The following is a 12,815-nucleotide window of genomic DNA, read 5'->3' as shown; positions in this document are numbered from 1 at the left end:
TCCCCAGGGGTCAGTATTGGGACCCTAGCTTTTCCTGATATATATTAATGATCTAGATCTTGGTGTGCAGGGGACAATTTCAAAGTTTACGGATGATACGAAGCTTGGAAGTGTTGTGAACTGCAAGGAGGAGAGTGTAGAACTTCAAGAGGGCATAGACAAGTTGATGGAGTGGGCAGATAGGTGGCAGGTGAAGTTCAATGCAGAGAAGTGTGAGGTGATGCATTTTGGTATAAAGAACATGGACAGACAATACAAAATAAGGGGTGAAATTTTGAAGGGGGTGCAGAAGTAGAATGACTTGGATGTATATGCATAGATCATTGAAGGTGGAGAGAGCAGTTAATAAAGCATATATTAGCCTGGGCTTTATTAATAGGGGCATAGAGTACAAAAGCAGGGAGGTTATGCTGAATTTATAAAGGACACTCGTTAGACCTCAGCTGGAATATTGTGTACAGTTCTGGGCGCCACATTATAGGAAGGATGTGAACACATTGGAGAGAGTGCAGAAGAGGTTTAAAAGAATGGTTCCAGGGATGAGAAACTTCAGCTATGAGGATAGATTGGAGAGGTTGGGACTGTTCTCCTTGGAGAGAAGGAGGCTAAGAGGAGATTTGATAGGGATGTTCAAAATCATGAAGGGGCTGGACAGAGTAGATAGGGAGAAGCTGTTCCCACTCGTAAAAGGATCAAGAGCGAGAGGACACAGATTTAAAGTGATTTGCAAAAGAAGCAAATGTGACAGGGGAAAATATTTTTTCACACAACGAGTGGTTCGGGTCTAGAATGCACTGCCTGGTGGTGGAGGCAGGTTCAATTGAGGCATTTAGGAGGGCATTAGATGATTATTTAAATAGAAATAATGTGCAAGGGTACAGGGAAAAGGCAGGTCAATGACACTAGGTCATAATGCTCATTTGGAGAGCCAGTGCAGACATGATGAGCTGAATGGCCTACTTCTGTGCCGTTAAAATTCAGTGATTTTAATTCTTAACTATCAAGTTGTTGCCAGGGAACCTCTTGCAATGGCTTTTCTTCCCACTCCCACATTGTTACCTCTGAAGTCAACGGATCAATCATTAGCCCCCTCTTATTTCTCCTCTACATGCTGCCGCTCAGTGACATCATCCAAAAACATCAGATTCCACATTCACCACGGATGACACCCAGCTTATATCTCACTACCACCTCCCTCGGGCCTTCCACTGCCTCTCATTTATCATGTTACTTGTCTGACATTAGCAGAAATTCCCTCAAATTAAATATTAGGGAGACCAATGCCATAGTCTTCAGATTCTAATGCCTAGGCACCAATAGTCTGAGGTTCAACCACACTGTTTGCAACCAAAGAAAGTCCCAGTTGACCCAGAGATGAACTTCAAATCCCATATCCTCTCCATCACCAAGAATGCCTACTTCCACCTCCATAATACCACCTGTCTCTGTCCCTGCCTCAACCCATCTGTTACTGAAATCCTCATCCCTGCTTTTGTTGTCTCCAGGCTCGATTATTCCAATGTGTTCTTGGCCTGCCTTCCATGTTCCTCCCTTTCTAAACTTGAGCTCATCCAAAACTCTGCTGCCTATATCCCAATAAGTTCAATTCACCCATCACCCCTGTGCTCCTGGCCATTATCGCCTTAAATATAATATTCTCATTCTTATATTCAAATTCATCCATGGCCTTATCCCTCCCTATCTTTGTAACCTTGTCCAGCCCTACAAGTGTCCAAGAGTTCTACATTCTTCCAATTCTGGTCTCTTGTTCATCACAATTTCCTTCACCCCACCATTGACAGCTGTGCCTTCAGTTGTCTGGATCCTATATTCCTGGATCCTAAGTTCTATAATTCCCTCCTCAAACCTCTGCATTTATCTTTCCTCCTTTAAGATACTCCTTAAAACCTACCTATACTAATATATTGTGTGGTTCAATGTCACAAAGTGCTGCAGTGAAAAGACTTGGGATGTCTTACTATGGGTTGGATTTTATGGCTGCAAATTTCACCCCCTCCTGCCCTGCGCGAATATAAAATATGGCATGATGACCGCGGTTCAGCAATACAATGTCATCATGCCAGTCTCAAATATTACGCAAGTCAAGTGAGCATATGAATCAGAAGTCCTCCCATCATTTTTAAATCACCAATTAACAAGCTATTGACTTGATCAAAAGCTAATTGTGTGAAATTTTTTGTTGCCCACTGGATTTTTCAAATGGCAGGTATAACGAGGCAGAACAAGAGTGGAAGAGAAGGCTTGCCACCGAGGCTATGGCTGCATGAAGCAGCAGATACTGCTCATGAAGGTGGCAGTGTGTGTATGATTTTTGAGTTCATTTTATGACTTTTTTGAGCCTTCAATAAAAATTAAAGACGGATTCAGAGTGCGGGGGGCCTTTAAATTTGGAACTGTGATTGACTTCCTGTTCATGGCATTACCCCACTGCCACATGACAACCCAGCTTGATTGGATGTAGAGCACCACTTTACACCTCTAATTGGATACTTTCCTGCCAGACAGCCACTAATTGGCTTTCCGATGCATGATTCGACAACCTGAGATGGCGGGGGCAGGAGCAAGCAGACCACTCACTTTCTACTCTGCCTCCCCCACTCAGCTGAAGAATGTAAAATCCAGCCCTATGTTACAGGCACTTTATAACTGCAATTGTTGTTTACCATGTCTGTTTGATTATCTGACGAAAACGAATGGAGCCTAATAATGTTCAATCATCAGTGAACTAACCCACTTCTGACCTTATGATGGAGGGAAGATTATTCATGTTGCAGTTGGAAGACATTTGGGCCTAGGATGCTGACCTGGGGAACTCCTGCAACAATATTCTGGGGTTGAGATGATTCACCTACAACAACCACATCCCAAGAATGAGTAAAAAACACATGTGTGATTTGATGTGGCAGGCTTGAGAGATTGCTTAGCTGTCTATACTATGTTGCTTTCACTGTTTAGGTGTTGTAACTTCACCAGGTTGGCATCTAATTTTTAAGTATACTTGGTGCTGCTACCACATGCTCTTCTACTTTGGTACTGCTGAAAGAAGAGACATGTCTTAGCTTTTCGTCTTGCACTCATCAAGACACTCGCAAGAATACTAACATAAGGGGGAAAACAACAATTTATACTGTATGTGAAGACAGTGCTGATTGGTTGGCAAGTGGCATTGCCATAGAGAATGCACCACTGTTGGTGACCGACAGTTAACTGCCAAGCATTGTTTGAAATTTAAACCAAGCAGCTTGACCCTGATTGGTCAAGGCATTGCCCTGAGGAATGAGTCAGCAAAAGGCTGTCAAGTCTTTAGCTGAAACAGGCGCACTGTGTGTACATGTTCTTTCTGACTGTAAAGAACAGGGTCCTGTGTATTAATATATGTAGCTTCCAGTACATGCAAATGTGCCACATTGCCAGCCCGACTGACAATCTTAAATTGCTTGTCAGCATAATTCTTAGCACAGAGAGTTATTTAGCAAATGTTGTCCAATCTCGGAATCACATCTAATGTTGGGCACTGTATTTTGAGTTTTGCAAAGACAGGCTGGTTGGGTATGCTCTGTTAGGTTAGCTGTCATTCCATCAAAGACACGTTTCTCCTGGAACCCAACAAAGATATTTGAGAGAACTGGGCCTAGAGGGGATCCCGTGGCAACACCACCTATGTGGGCATATATGGTATATTAAAACTGAACTCAACTATGCGAGTTGCCAAGTTCATAAGTTCAATGAATGCTGATTCACACAATGGTGGTGGGTCTAGATCGCCATGATATTGTACTGCAGCACAAATATCTATGGCTTTCTTAAGTGGAACATTGGTGAATAGGCAAGCAAAGTTAAACATATGGACACAACATTGCTATCGATAGGCAAGTTCTGTATGGTCTTCGCAAATGTGAAGGAGTCCTTCACCGTGTATGTGGAAAACTTGGTCAAAACGGATTGTAACAATTCGCCTAACCACTTGGCCAATTCATGTTGTGCAGAAATAGTCATAGATAAGACAGGGCATAGAGGGATATCACTTTTGTGTGTCTTGGGCAGTACATCATACGCGGACGTAGCAAACCGTGAGGATGAACCCTGACATTTATGTCACATGGTACCTCATTGCTCTTACACAAGTCCAGCAAGTGTTTTTATTAGCTTACTTTCGAGCAACGCTGTCTAGTCATGTTGAGCGGCTGGTCCAATGGATATGAATTTGGTCCTGTCATTAAAAATGGTCTGCATTTTGTTGATATAGTCGTGCTTATTAAGGATGATTATTCCCATCCCTTTGTCAGGTTTACTGATTTGTATGTCTGGGTTAGTCTTAAGGCCTCACAATGCTGAAAGACATTCGCGTTGCATGTGAAAGTTGGATAGATTGTTCGGAATCCAGCAATTTGCCACTGACAGGATGCTGCCGTCAAGCCAAAAAGACATTCTGCCTTTCACACAAATGAGTAATACGGTATATGAATTTCAGTGCCAGTGTGATACTAAGTACGTAGGCTGTACATCCCAAAGACTGGTGGATCATATCAAACAGCATGTATCAAACCACTGTTCGCAACGGGCAGGGTACAGTCCATACCCAACCAGCCCGTGCTTGCAAAACCCAAAACACAGTGTCCAACATTAGATGTGATTCCTCAATTGGAAAATATTTGCTAAATAATCCTCAATGTGCTAAGAATTACACTGACAACCAACTTAAGATTGTCAGTCAGGCTTGCAATGTGGCGCATTTGTGTGTACTGGAAGCTAAATATATTAATACACAGAGCCCTGTTCTTTGCAGACAGAAAGAACATGTACATACAGTGTGCCTGTTTCAGCTAAACAAAATAAGTGAAAGCTATTCGTTGACTCATTCCTCAGGACAATGACTTGACCAATCAAGCTGCCTGGTTTAAATTTCAAACAATGATTGGCAGTTAACTGACAGTCACCATCTGTGGTGCATTCTCCATGGCAATGCCACTTGCCAACCAATCAGCACTCTCTTCACATGCAGTATAAATTGTTGTTTTCCCCCTTATATTAGCATTCTTGCTGGTATCCTGATCAGTGCAAGTTGAAAAGCTTAGACATGTCTCTTTTTTCAGCAATACTCAAGTTCTGTACTACCAAACAACTACTCTACTACTTTCTTAATTGAACCAGATTTGACCACCTGGCTGGATGGTGATGGAGAAGTTAGAGATATGTTTGGCCATGTGGTCACAGGTTATGGCGGTATACAATTCTGCTGGTGCTGATGGCTCATATACCTCAAGGATGCATATTTTTCAGCTGCTAGATCTGTTCTTACTCCATCCCACATGGCACAGTGTGGGGTCACACAACACAATGAAGGGTGTCATAAGTGGTAAATTACAGAATGTTAATGTATTATTAATTTTTTGCTTCGTGCAGAGGTCTAATTTAAACATTTCAATAAGTTAGTATTGTAATAAAAATATACAATAAAAACAAAAATTCTGTACTAAGTCATTTAAGTAAAAGGACGTGTTATTAATCATAACAATTTTTAACCATGGCACAAGTTACATTTGGTAATACTTAAATGAACATTATACAGAATCAGCTACATCTTTTTCTCTTTAGAAACTGTAAAATCATATCAATTGTTTCTTGAGTTGCCAGCAAGCAATCATATATACTATATATAGAAAAATAGCTCCATCAATGCAAATTTATAGGACATGTTTTGATTCTCATTGTGTCAAAAGAATTAAAAAATCTGTTATTCTAGATAATTACAAAGTTAGATCACAATAATATATAAATTAAAAAATGTTTCTTATAGTTTACATTAGATACTTAGTGAATACTGGCAATGCAAATACTTTGAATTAAATGCCAAACAATAATTCAATTCAATGGCAAGATTGCATGCAGGAATTTTTTTAAAACACAGCTTTCAGCACAGTTAGCACAAACCTATGTTCTGAAGCACTGTTCAATAATATTTTGTGAACTTACGCTTTGAGAAATTAAGTTGTTGAAAAGTTATTGCAAAACATTCACTATGTATGAATTAAGAGGCCCTGCTGCTTGCAAGGGCTTATCAACAATGGATGTATCTATAGTATTAGCAATACACTAGTAAAGGTCAATTAAATGCTTAGTTTTAATGAGTTCTACTTTAAAATATATGTGCATTTGCACAATAAAGAAAGGACCACATTATGCAGAACTGTCACGTATAGCTGTGTACTAAACTTTTTTCCTTCATTTCTTCTGTGCTGATAAATGTTCTGAACAAGAATTTAGGGCCATTGTACAATTATTTCCATTGTTGCTCATGGAGAAATGTGTGGGTTCAAGCAGCTTAATTTTTGAACAGATCTTGTCCTTCCATTGATTTGCATTGTATTTCTGGCAACAGAGACCTAAAATAAAAAAATAAGCTTTAAATAACATTACAGTAACAGCACAATAATTTTGTATTTAAGTGCAACAGGAGAACTCACATCAATAAAATTTGCAATTATACAGTGCCTTTAGTGTAAACTAATGCTTCACAAATAGGTCTAAGTCTTAGGCCCTAAGGAAGACAGGAGCAAGGAAGTGAGGTCAAGAGAAGTGATGAAAAAGTCCTTTACCAGTGTATTGCTAAAAACAGAGCCATCTTGGAGAGGTTTTAGAAGATGCTGTAGCAAAGGAGGGTGTTCAAAACATTAGGTCTAAGCATCTGAAGGCTTCACTACAAATGTTAGGGCAAAGGGAGAGAGGATGCTTGAAGACCAAAGTCAGGAACTGAGCATTCAGGAGATGCAACTAGAAGATATTTCAGAAATAGCAAGGCTATGGAGGGAGTTATAGACTAAAACACTGATTTTGAATTTGTGCATTTTAGGCAGGAGGTCATTGTAGGTGAGTAAAAATAGGGGTTTTGGTGAATAGGACAGGATTTGTGTGATAAGAGTTTTTGACACATTGGAGCTTATGGAGGGTTGGGGGATGGGAGACCAGCAAGTAAAGTGTTAAAAGTTGTCAGGTTTTGTAGTGACTAAAGCAAGTATAAGGATTTCAGCCGTAAAACTGACAAGGTTGGAGTGGAGGTGGAAAATGTTCTGGAGGTATATGTAAGCTGTCTTGGTGTTAGAAGGAATGTGATATTTAAAGCTCAACTCAGGGTTGAACAGGACGAGATTACGAAGTCAGCTTCAATCTGAAAAAAGTAATCAGGAAGAGGTATGGAATTAGTGGCAAGAGAATGGAGTTTGTGGTAGAGGCCAAAGGCTATGCTTTGGTACTTCTATGTGGAACCAGCGGAATTTGCAATTCATCTAAAACTTGGGGGTCGATTTTAACCCACTTGACTTGGTGGAAATGGGGTGACCTTTAAAATCAAGCATCTTGACTTCCTACTCCATACCACAACTTAATTCTATTGGCTGCAACTACTATTGCTCACTACATTTAGGTGGCTGAGGTACTCACCAAATATAGGTGACTGCTTCACAAATAATGCAAACCAGAGTCTTATGATTTCATTAAGACCCTGACATGGTATTATCTGGGTAGGTCAGAAGCCTGTCCAGTGGCTATCCTGCTGAGTTAAATTTCACAAAATTGGCTTCAGGTGCTGACTGAGTCACTGAAGCAATATTTAGGTTGAGGTGCATGAAGGCTACAAGCACTCATATCAAAGGATCTGTGTGCTATTGTTGTTAGTGGTTTTCCAAAGGATATTTGAAAGTGAACACTGCTTGTTTCTATTTTTTTGTTGCTGTATTTACCTGATTAAGCTCTCTCAGATTATCTTAGGTACCATTTTTACTTCATGGGCTTTGGAGGGAGGCACAGCAACAGCACAAGCCACAACAACCACAAATAAATGTAGAATAAAGTCAAAAATACCTGGAAAAACTCAGCGGGTCTGACAGCATCTGCGGAGAGGGATACAGTTGACGTTTCGAGTCCGTATGACCCTTCATCAGAACAAAAGAGAGGTTCTGACGAAGGGTCATACGGACTCGAAACGTCAACTGTATCCCTCTCCGCAGATGCTATCAGACCCGCTGAGTTTTTCCAGGTATTTTTGTTTTTGTTCTAGATTTCCAGCATCCGCAGTATTTTGCTTTTACACAAATAAAAGTAAGTGGGCCTTTTAGAAGACAGCACGTGATGCGGGGGAGATGCTGGTTAAAGGCCTTACACAATGACAAAACAAGTTTATTGATGAGCTACTTTCCTGGACATGACCGAGGACATCAGGGTACTGGGTTTTACTGGGCAGGCTGCTGTAGATCTATGGAGCCTTCAGCAACAGGATCTGCTGCCAGCTGGCCAGGCTTTGCCAGGGGCTGTCAAAGTCACCATCACTATTAACCTTTTAGTTTTAGGCTCCTTTCAGGATTTACAGGAAACATCATTTGCATTTCTCAGTCTGCAGTGCATAGTTCATAATCTGCTGCATGTCCACACCTCCGCTACAAGAACACCTGCAAGTGAGATGTGAAGATGGTGGAAATTGACAGTGATAACTGGGAGACAGTTGCCGATGGCCTCTGGAGGCAAGAGGTTGGCTGCTTGGGGAAAAAACCCTCACACATGGCTGGTGACATCCATCCGCATCCACAGTTGAACAGCTCAGATGCTATCACGTCCATGGCACCAAGTAGAACATCATTAAGCACACTAATAAAGCTAAGATTTAGGTGTGTGGATAGGTTATTGGGGGTGGTGTTGGGAGAGGGTGGGATACCTATATGCCCCACACAAAATCTGTCATTTTATTGTCGTACTCTACGTGTTACACAACATGGCAAATAAAGAAAGGATTGGAAATGGAGAAGGCAGAACAACAGGAAGAGTGATCATCTAATGGGTGGGGGCGGTGGGGCAGCGGATGGTGTGGGGTGTGAGGGATGTAGGAGTGCGGGAGATGCCTACCCCGGCAATGGAGCTAGAATGGTCAGGAGTGCAGAGTGCAGGCTCACTACCAGCATCCTCATCTGCACTGGTGAACATTGCCAGCGCTGAAAATGGGAGAAGGAATCCCGGAATCAGTACTGCCTGCCATTTCTAAGTCTCTTCGTATTAACAGTTCTTCTTACCCTTTTCACAATCTTTTAATGCTGCATTGAAGAACACTGGAGGCGAAATTTGTCTTGGGCAGTGCAAAATGGGTGATAGCATATCGGCAGCTTGGTTTACATTCTGCCTATTTTCTTTTCTACAATTTAAAATCAAATAGTCGGGAGTGTTAAATAGGTTGCTGATGCATTATCACTGACATTGCACTGCTGCCCAAGACATATTTCACCTAATTGAAGCCATTTAACCAACTTTTATATGAATGGCACATTTACAAACAAATTCAGAAGGTGCTACGAAAAGACCACAGACCAAGGATGATCAAATTTAATGACTAACACAATTATTGCCTTGAACTTGTCGATCGCCCAAATGTCAACTCATAGTTCTTCTTTTAAAAGGGTAACTAACTCTACTACTCTTAAAAGGTACTCCCCCAGTGGCTTCAGCAAAATTAGTGAAAGGCAGCTCTCGCTCATGTTGGGACCTTTGAGATGGTCATGGTTGGCAACTTTTGGGTGCTCACACCTGTGAGGGTCAAGCTGCAGACTAGCAGCACTTAGCCTATTGTTAGGGAAGTCTGGCCGAACTAGCTTTCTGCCATCATGGTGTGTGCCAGTTAAGTGGCAAAGAAGCTGACATGCTGACATCCTGATAGAAAGCAACACATACCGCACTCATTATATCACTACCACTCCTATTGGCTTAGATTCATCACCCATGGCCAGCAGGACAGCAGAAGGCAGAAGTTGAGTGATGCCTTGAAAGCCCTATGTACTCCAACTAATATTTTCATTGTGGAGTCCAGAGTTAAAATAGTAGCCATTTGAGTTTTCATCACTTTGATTCAAAAGCTACAAAAACTCCTGTTGTGGGAGAAGCATCCCTGGAACTGGACAGATCATCCAAGGTAGACTGAAGAATCATGATGTCATGCTAGTTTGAACCAGAATTTCTGCCGTCATGCTGAAACATCTTGCAGGCCTTCCTGTGTCTCATACAACTGCTGTGTGAGGCATAGCAGCCCCTGAGCTCCACATCTCTGTACTCCTCAGCAGAGCTGGAAGAGGGCCATAGCCTGTTGTGAGCCATCTCTTGGGCTCTTGCTCAATCATGGTGGGTGCACGCTATATGTTGATATGTTGATCCATGCAACTGTCTCATGGAGGAGATAATCTCTGCTCTGGTGCTTTGAGGGATGGAATGCATGATGGTGCTTCCTCAGAAGGATGTTTCTTCTCTGAGGTCTGTTCTCCTACAGGATCTTGTTGCTGAGAAGAATCTGAAGAAAGTGAAAAAGGACAAGAATAAAAACAGAAAATGCTAGAAATTCTCAGCAGGTCTGTCAGCATCTGTGGAGATAGAAAGAACAGTTAACATTTCAGGTCTGGGACCTTTCATTGGAATAGAAATATAGTGCAGGATTTTCGGGTCGTCAGGTGGGCATGGCAGAAAGGCCCAGGAGCAGCCAGAAAACGGTTCGCTGCCCAATTAATGGCCAGCCAGTGTGAAAGGTGTGCTGAGAAGCTCAGCGCTACCAGGGTTGGGGGCGGGAGGAGTGCGAGTGCAAAAGTCTTCGCATGCGCAGGGGAGCACACACTGATAACTCCCTGAAGGCAGGGAGCTGCCACAGGGAGCAGAATAATTTTAAACTCAAAAAGAAAGATTAAAAAAAAATGTCCCGACATTGGACACAGTAACATAAACAGAATAGAAATTCTGCCCAAAAATTTATATTTATTTTTTATTTAACTGTGGAAACCTCATCCCGCCTGTGGATGAGGTTTCCTAAAAAAATCGAAAGGTCACCTAGCTGATTCAGCCGCCTGCCAACCATAAGGTTGGACGGGCAGCGAAAAATAGCTTTCAATTAATGGATTAATGGCCTTAAAAGGCCTCTTAATTGTCGGCGAGTGTGCTGCCGACTCTCATGCGTATCCGCTGACCGAAATATCGTGCGAGTACGTGATGACGTCGGGACACTTGCCTGACGTCACTGCGTGCTATTTTATGGCCAATCGGGTTGGGCACGTGCTCGCCCGCGGGACGTAAAATCCCGCCCCTAGAAACATAGAAAATAGGAGCAAGAGTAGGCCACTTGGCCCTTCAAGCTTTCTCCACTATTCAATATCTATCTCAATGCCTTACTCCCGCTCTCTCCTCATACCCTTTGACTCCTTTAGTGTCTAGAAATCTATCTATTTCCTTCTTAAATATATTCAGTGACTTGGCCTCCACAGCCTTATGTGGTAGAGAATTCCACAGGTTCACCACCCTCTGATTGAAAAAACTTCTCCCCATCTCAGTCCTAAATGGCCTACCCCGTATCCTGAGACTGTGACCCTTTGTTCTAGACCCTCCAGCCAGCCCTATCAGAATTTTATACATTTCAATGAGATTACCTCTCATTGTTCTAAACTCCAGTGAATACAGGCCTATTCGGCCCAATCTCTGCTCATATGACAAACCTGCCATTCTAGGAATCAGTCTGGTGAACCTTTGTTGCACTCCCTCTATGGCAAGCATACCCTTTCTTAGTTAAGGAGACCAAAACTACACACAATACTCCAGGTGTGTTTCTTACCAAGGTCCTGTATAGCTGCAGTAAGATATCCTTGCTCCTGTACTCAAATCCTCTTATAATGCAGGCCAACATATCATTTGCCTCCCTAACTGCTTGCTGCACCTGCACGCTTGCTTTCAGTGACTGGTGTATAAGGACACCCAGATCCCTTTGTACATCAACATTTCCCAATCACCATTTAAATAATACTCTGCCATTCTGTTTTTCCTACCAAAGTGGATAACTTCACACTTATCCATGTTATACTGCACCTGTCATGTTGTTGCCCACTCACCCAACTTGTCTAAATTGCCTTGAAGCCTTGAATGGCACTGACATACTACAGGATAGCAGATGATAGGCTTCACAATGTAACTTTATGTTGTCAAATGGGCTGAATGTGTGGTTTTCTGAGATACATAAAGGGGTACAATAGTCAGAGTACAGAGAGCCTGTTTAACTAGGCCTCCAGTCTCAAACTCCCCAGTGCAAACAGCTCCTAAAGGGTTTCTGATCTCATGAGCTTGCTGCTTCAGCTGAGAGAGGATCATGATTCTGGGTATGCCTTCCCCTGTCTTACTCCTCTCTCCTGTGTTGTGCATTTCAAACTGCAGAAAAAAACTGATCTAAGTTAGGTAAGGTCTCAAGGTAAGAATCATGTCCATGGATGAAGACTAGCTCTGAACCCACATTAGCTTTCTGGATAGACATCAATGGCAAGATTTTATAGGTGAGTGAGCACTATCAGGCAAAGATCTTTCCGGTTACACACAACAGTGAAATGCTGCAGTAGTTGTTGCAATCCGACTTATCATCTTTGTTCTTGTACATGGTTATGATTTGAACATCTCTCATTTCCTGGGAAACTTCTTTTTCCCACGTGCTGATAATAAGCAAGGACAATTCTTGATGCAGACTCGGCTCTCCCAGCTTATAGAGTTCTTCTGGCAATCCATCAGCACCAGGTGCTTTATCAAACTTTTTTTAAAGTGCTGTTGTAACATCTTCCATATTAAGGTTGCATTTAGCTCGTCCTTAGTTGATTGGTCAAAAAAAATTCTATTGTACAGATCCAGATATTGCTATACCCAACAGTACATAATTGAAAGTGATCATTTCTCCCATAGTAGCATATAGTGGACCAAATCTGGTGACAACAGGGCCCCATCGCCTCTTTAAGTCCAGCAAACATTCC

General features: G+C 42.0%; 1 protein-coding gene across 4 annotated transcripts in view; it reads right to left on the bottom strand.

Annotated features, from left to right (window-relative positions):
- The window catches only part of cobl (cordon-bleu WH2 repeat protein), a 536,382-nt gene that overhangs the window by 26,555 nt on the left and 497,012 nt on the right, over window positions 1–12,815 (bottom strand). For 3 of the 4 annotated variants that reach the window (XM_078538619.1, XM_078538620.1, XM_078538622.1), the window contains one exon: window positions 5,499–6,404. The exons of the other annotated variant lie outside the window; for it this stretch is intronic. In XM_078538619.1, coding sequence (XP_078394745.1) covers window positions 6,315–6,404 — 90 coding nt within the window. In that variant the 3' untranslated portion in view covers window positions 5,499–6,314. Of the gene's footprint in view, window positions 1–5,498; window positions 6,405–12,815 lie in introns of those variants that run through there. 4 annotated transcript variants of the gene reach the window in all.

This window comes from Cetorhinus maximus, chromosome 3 (genome assembly GCF_964194155.1).
Source record: "Cetorhinus maximus chromosome 3, sCetMax3.hap1.1, whole genome shotgun sequence".
NCBI lineage: Eukaryota > Metazoa > Chordata > Chondrichthyes > Lamniformes > Cetorhinidae > Cetorhinus > Cetorhinus maximus.
Note: the sequence above shows the minus strand (reverse complement) of the source record. Positions and strands in the feature narration are given on the sequence as shown.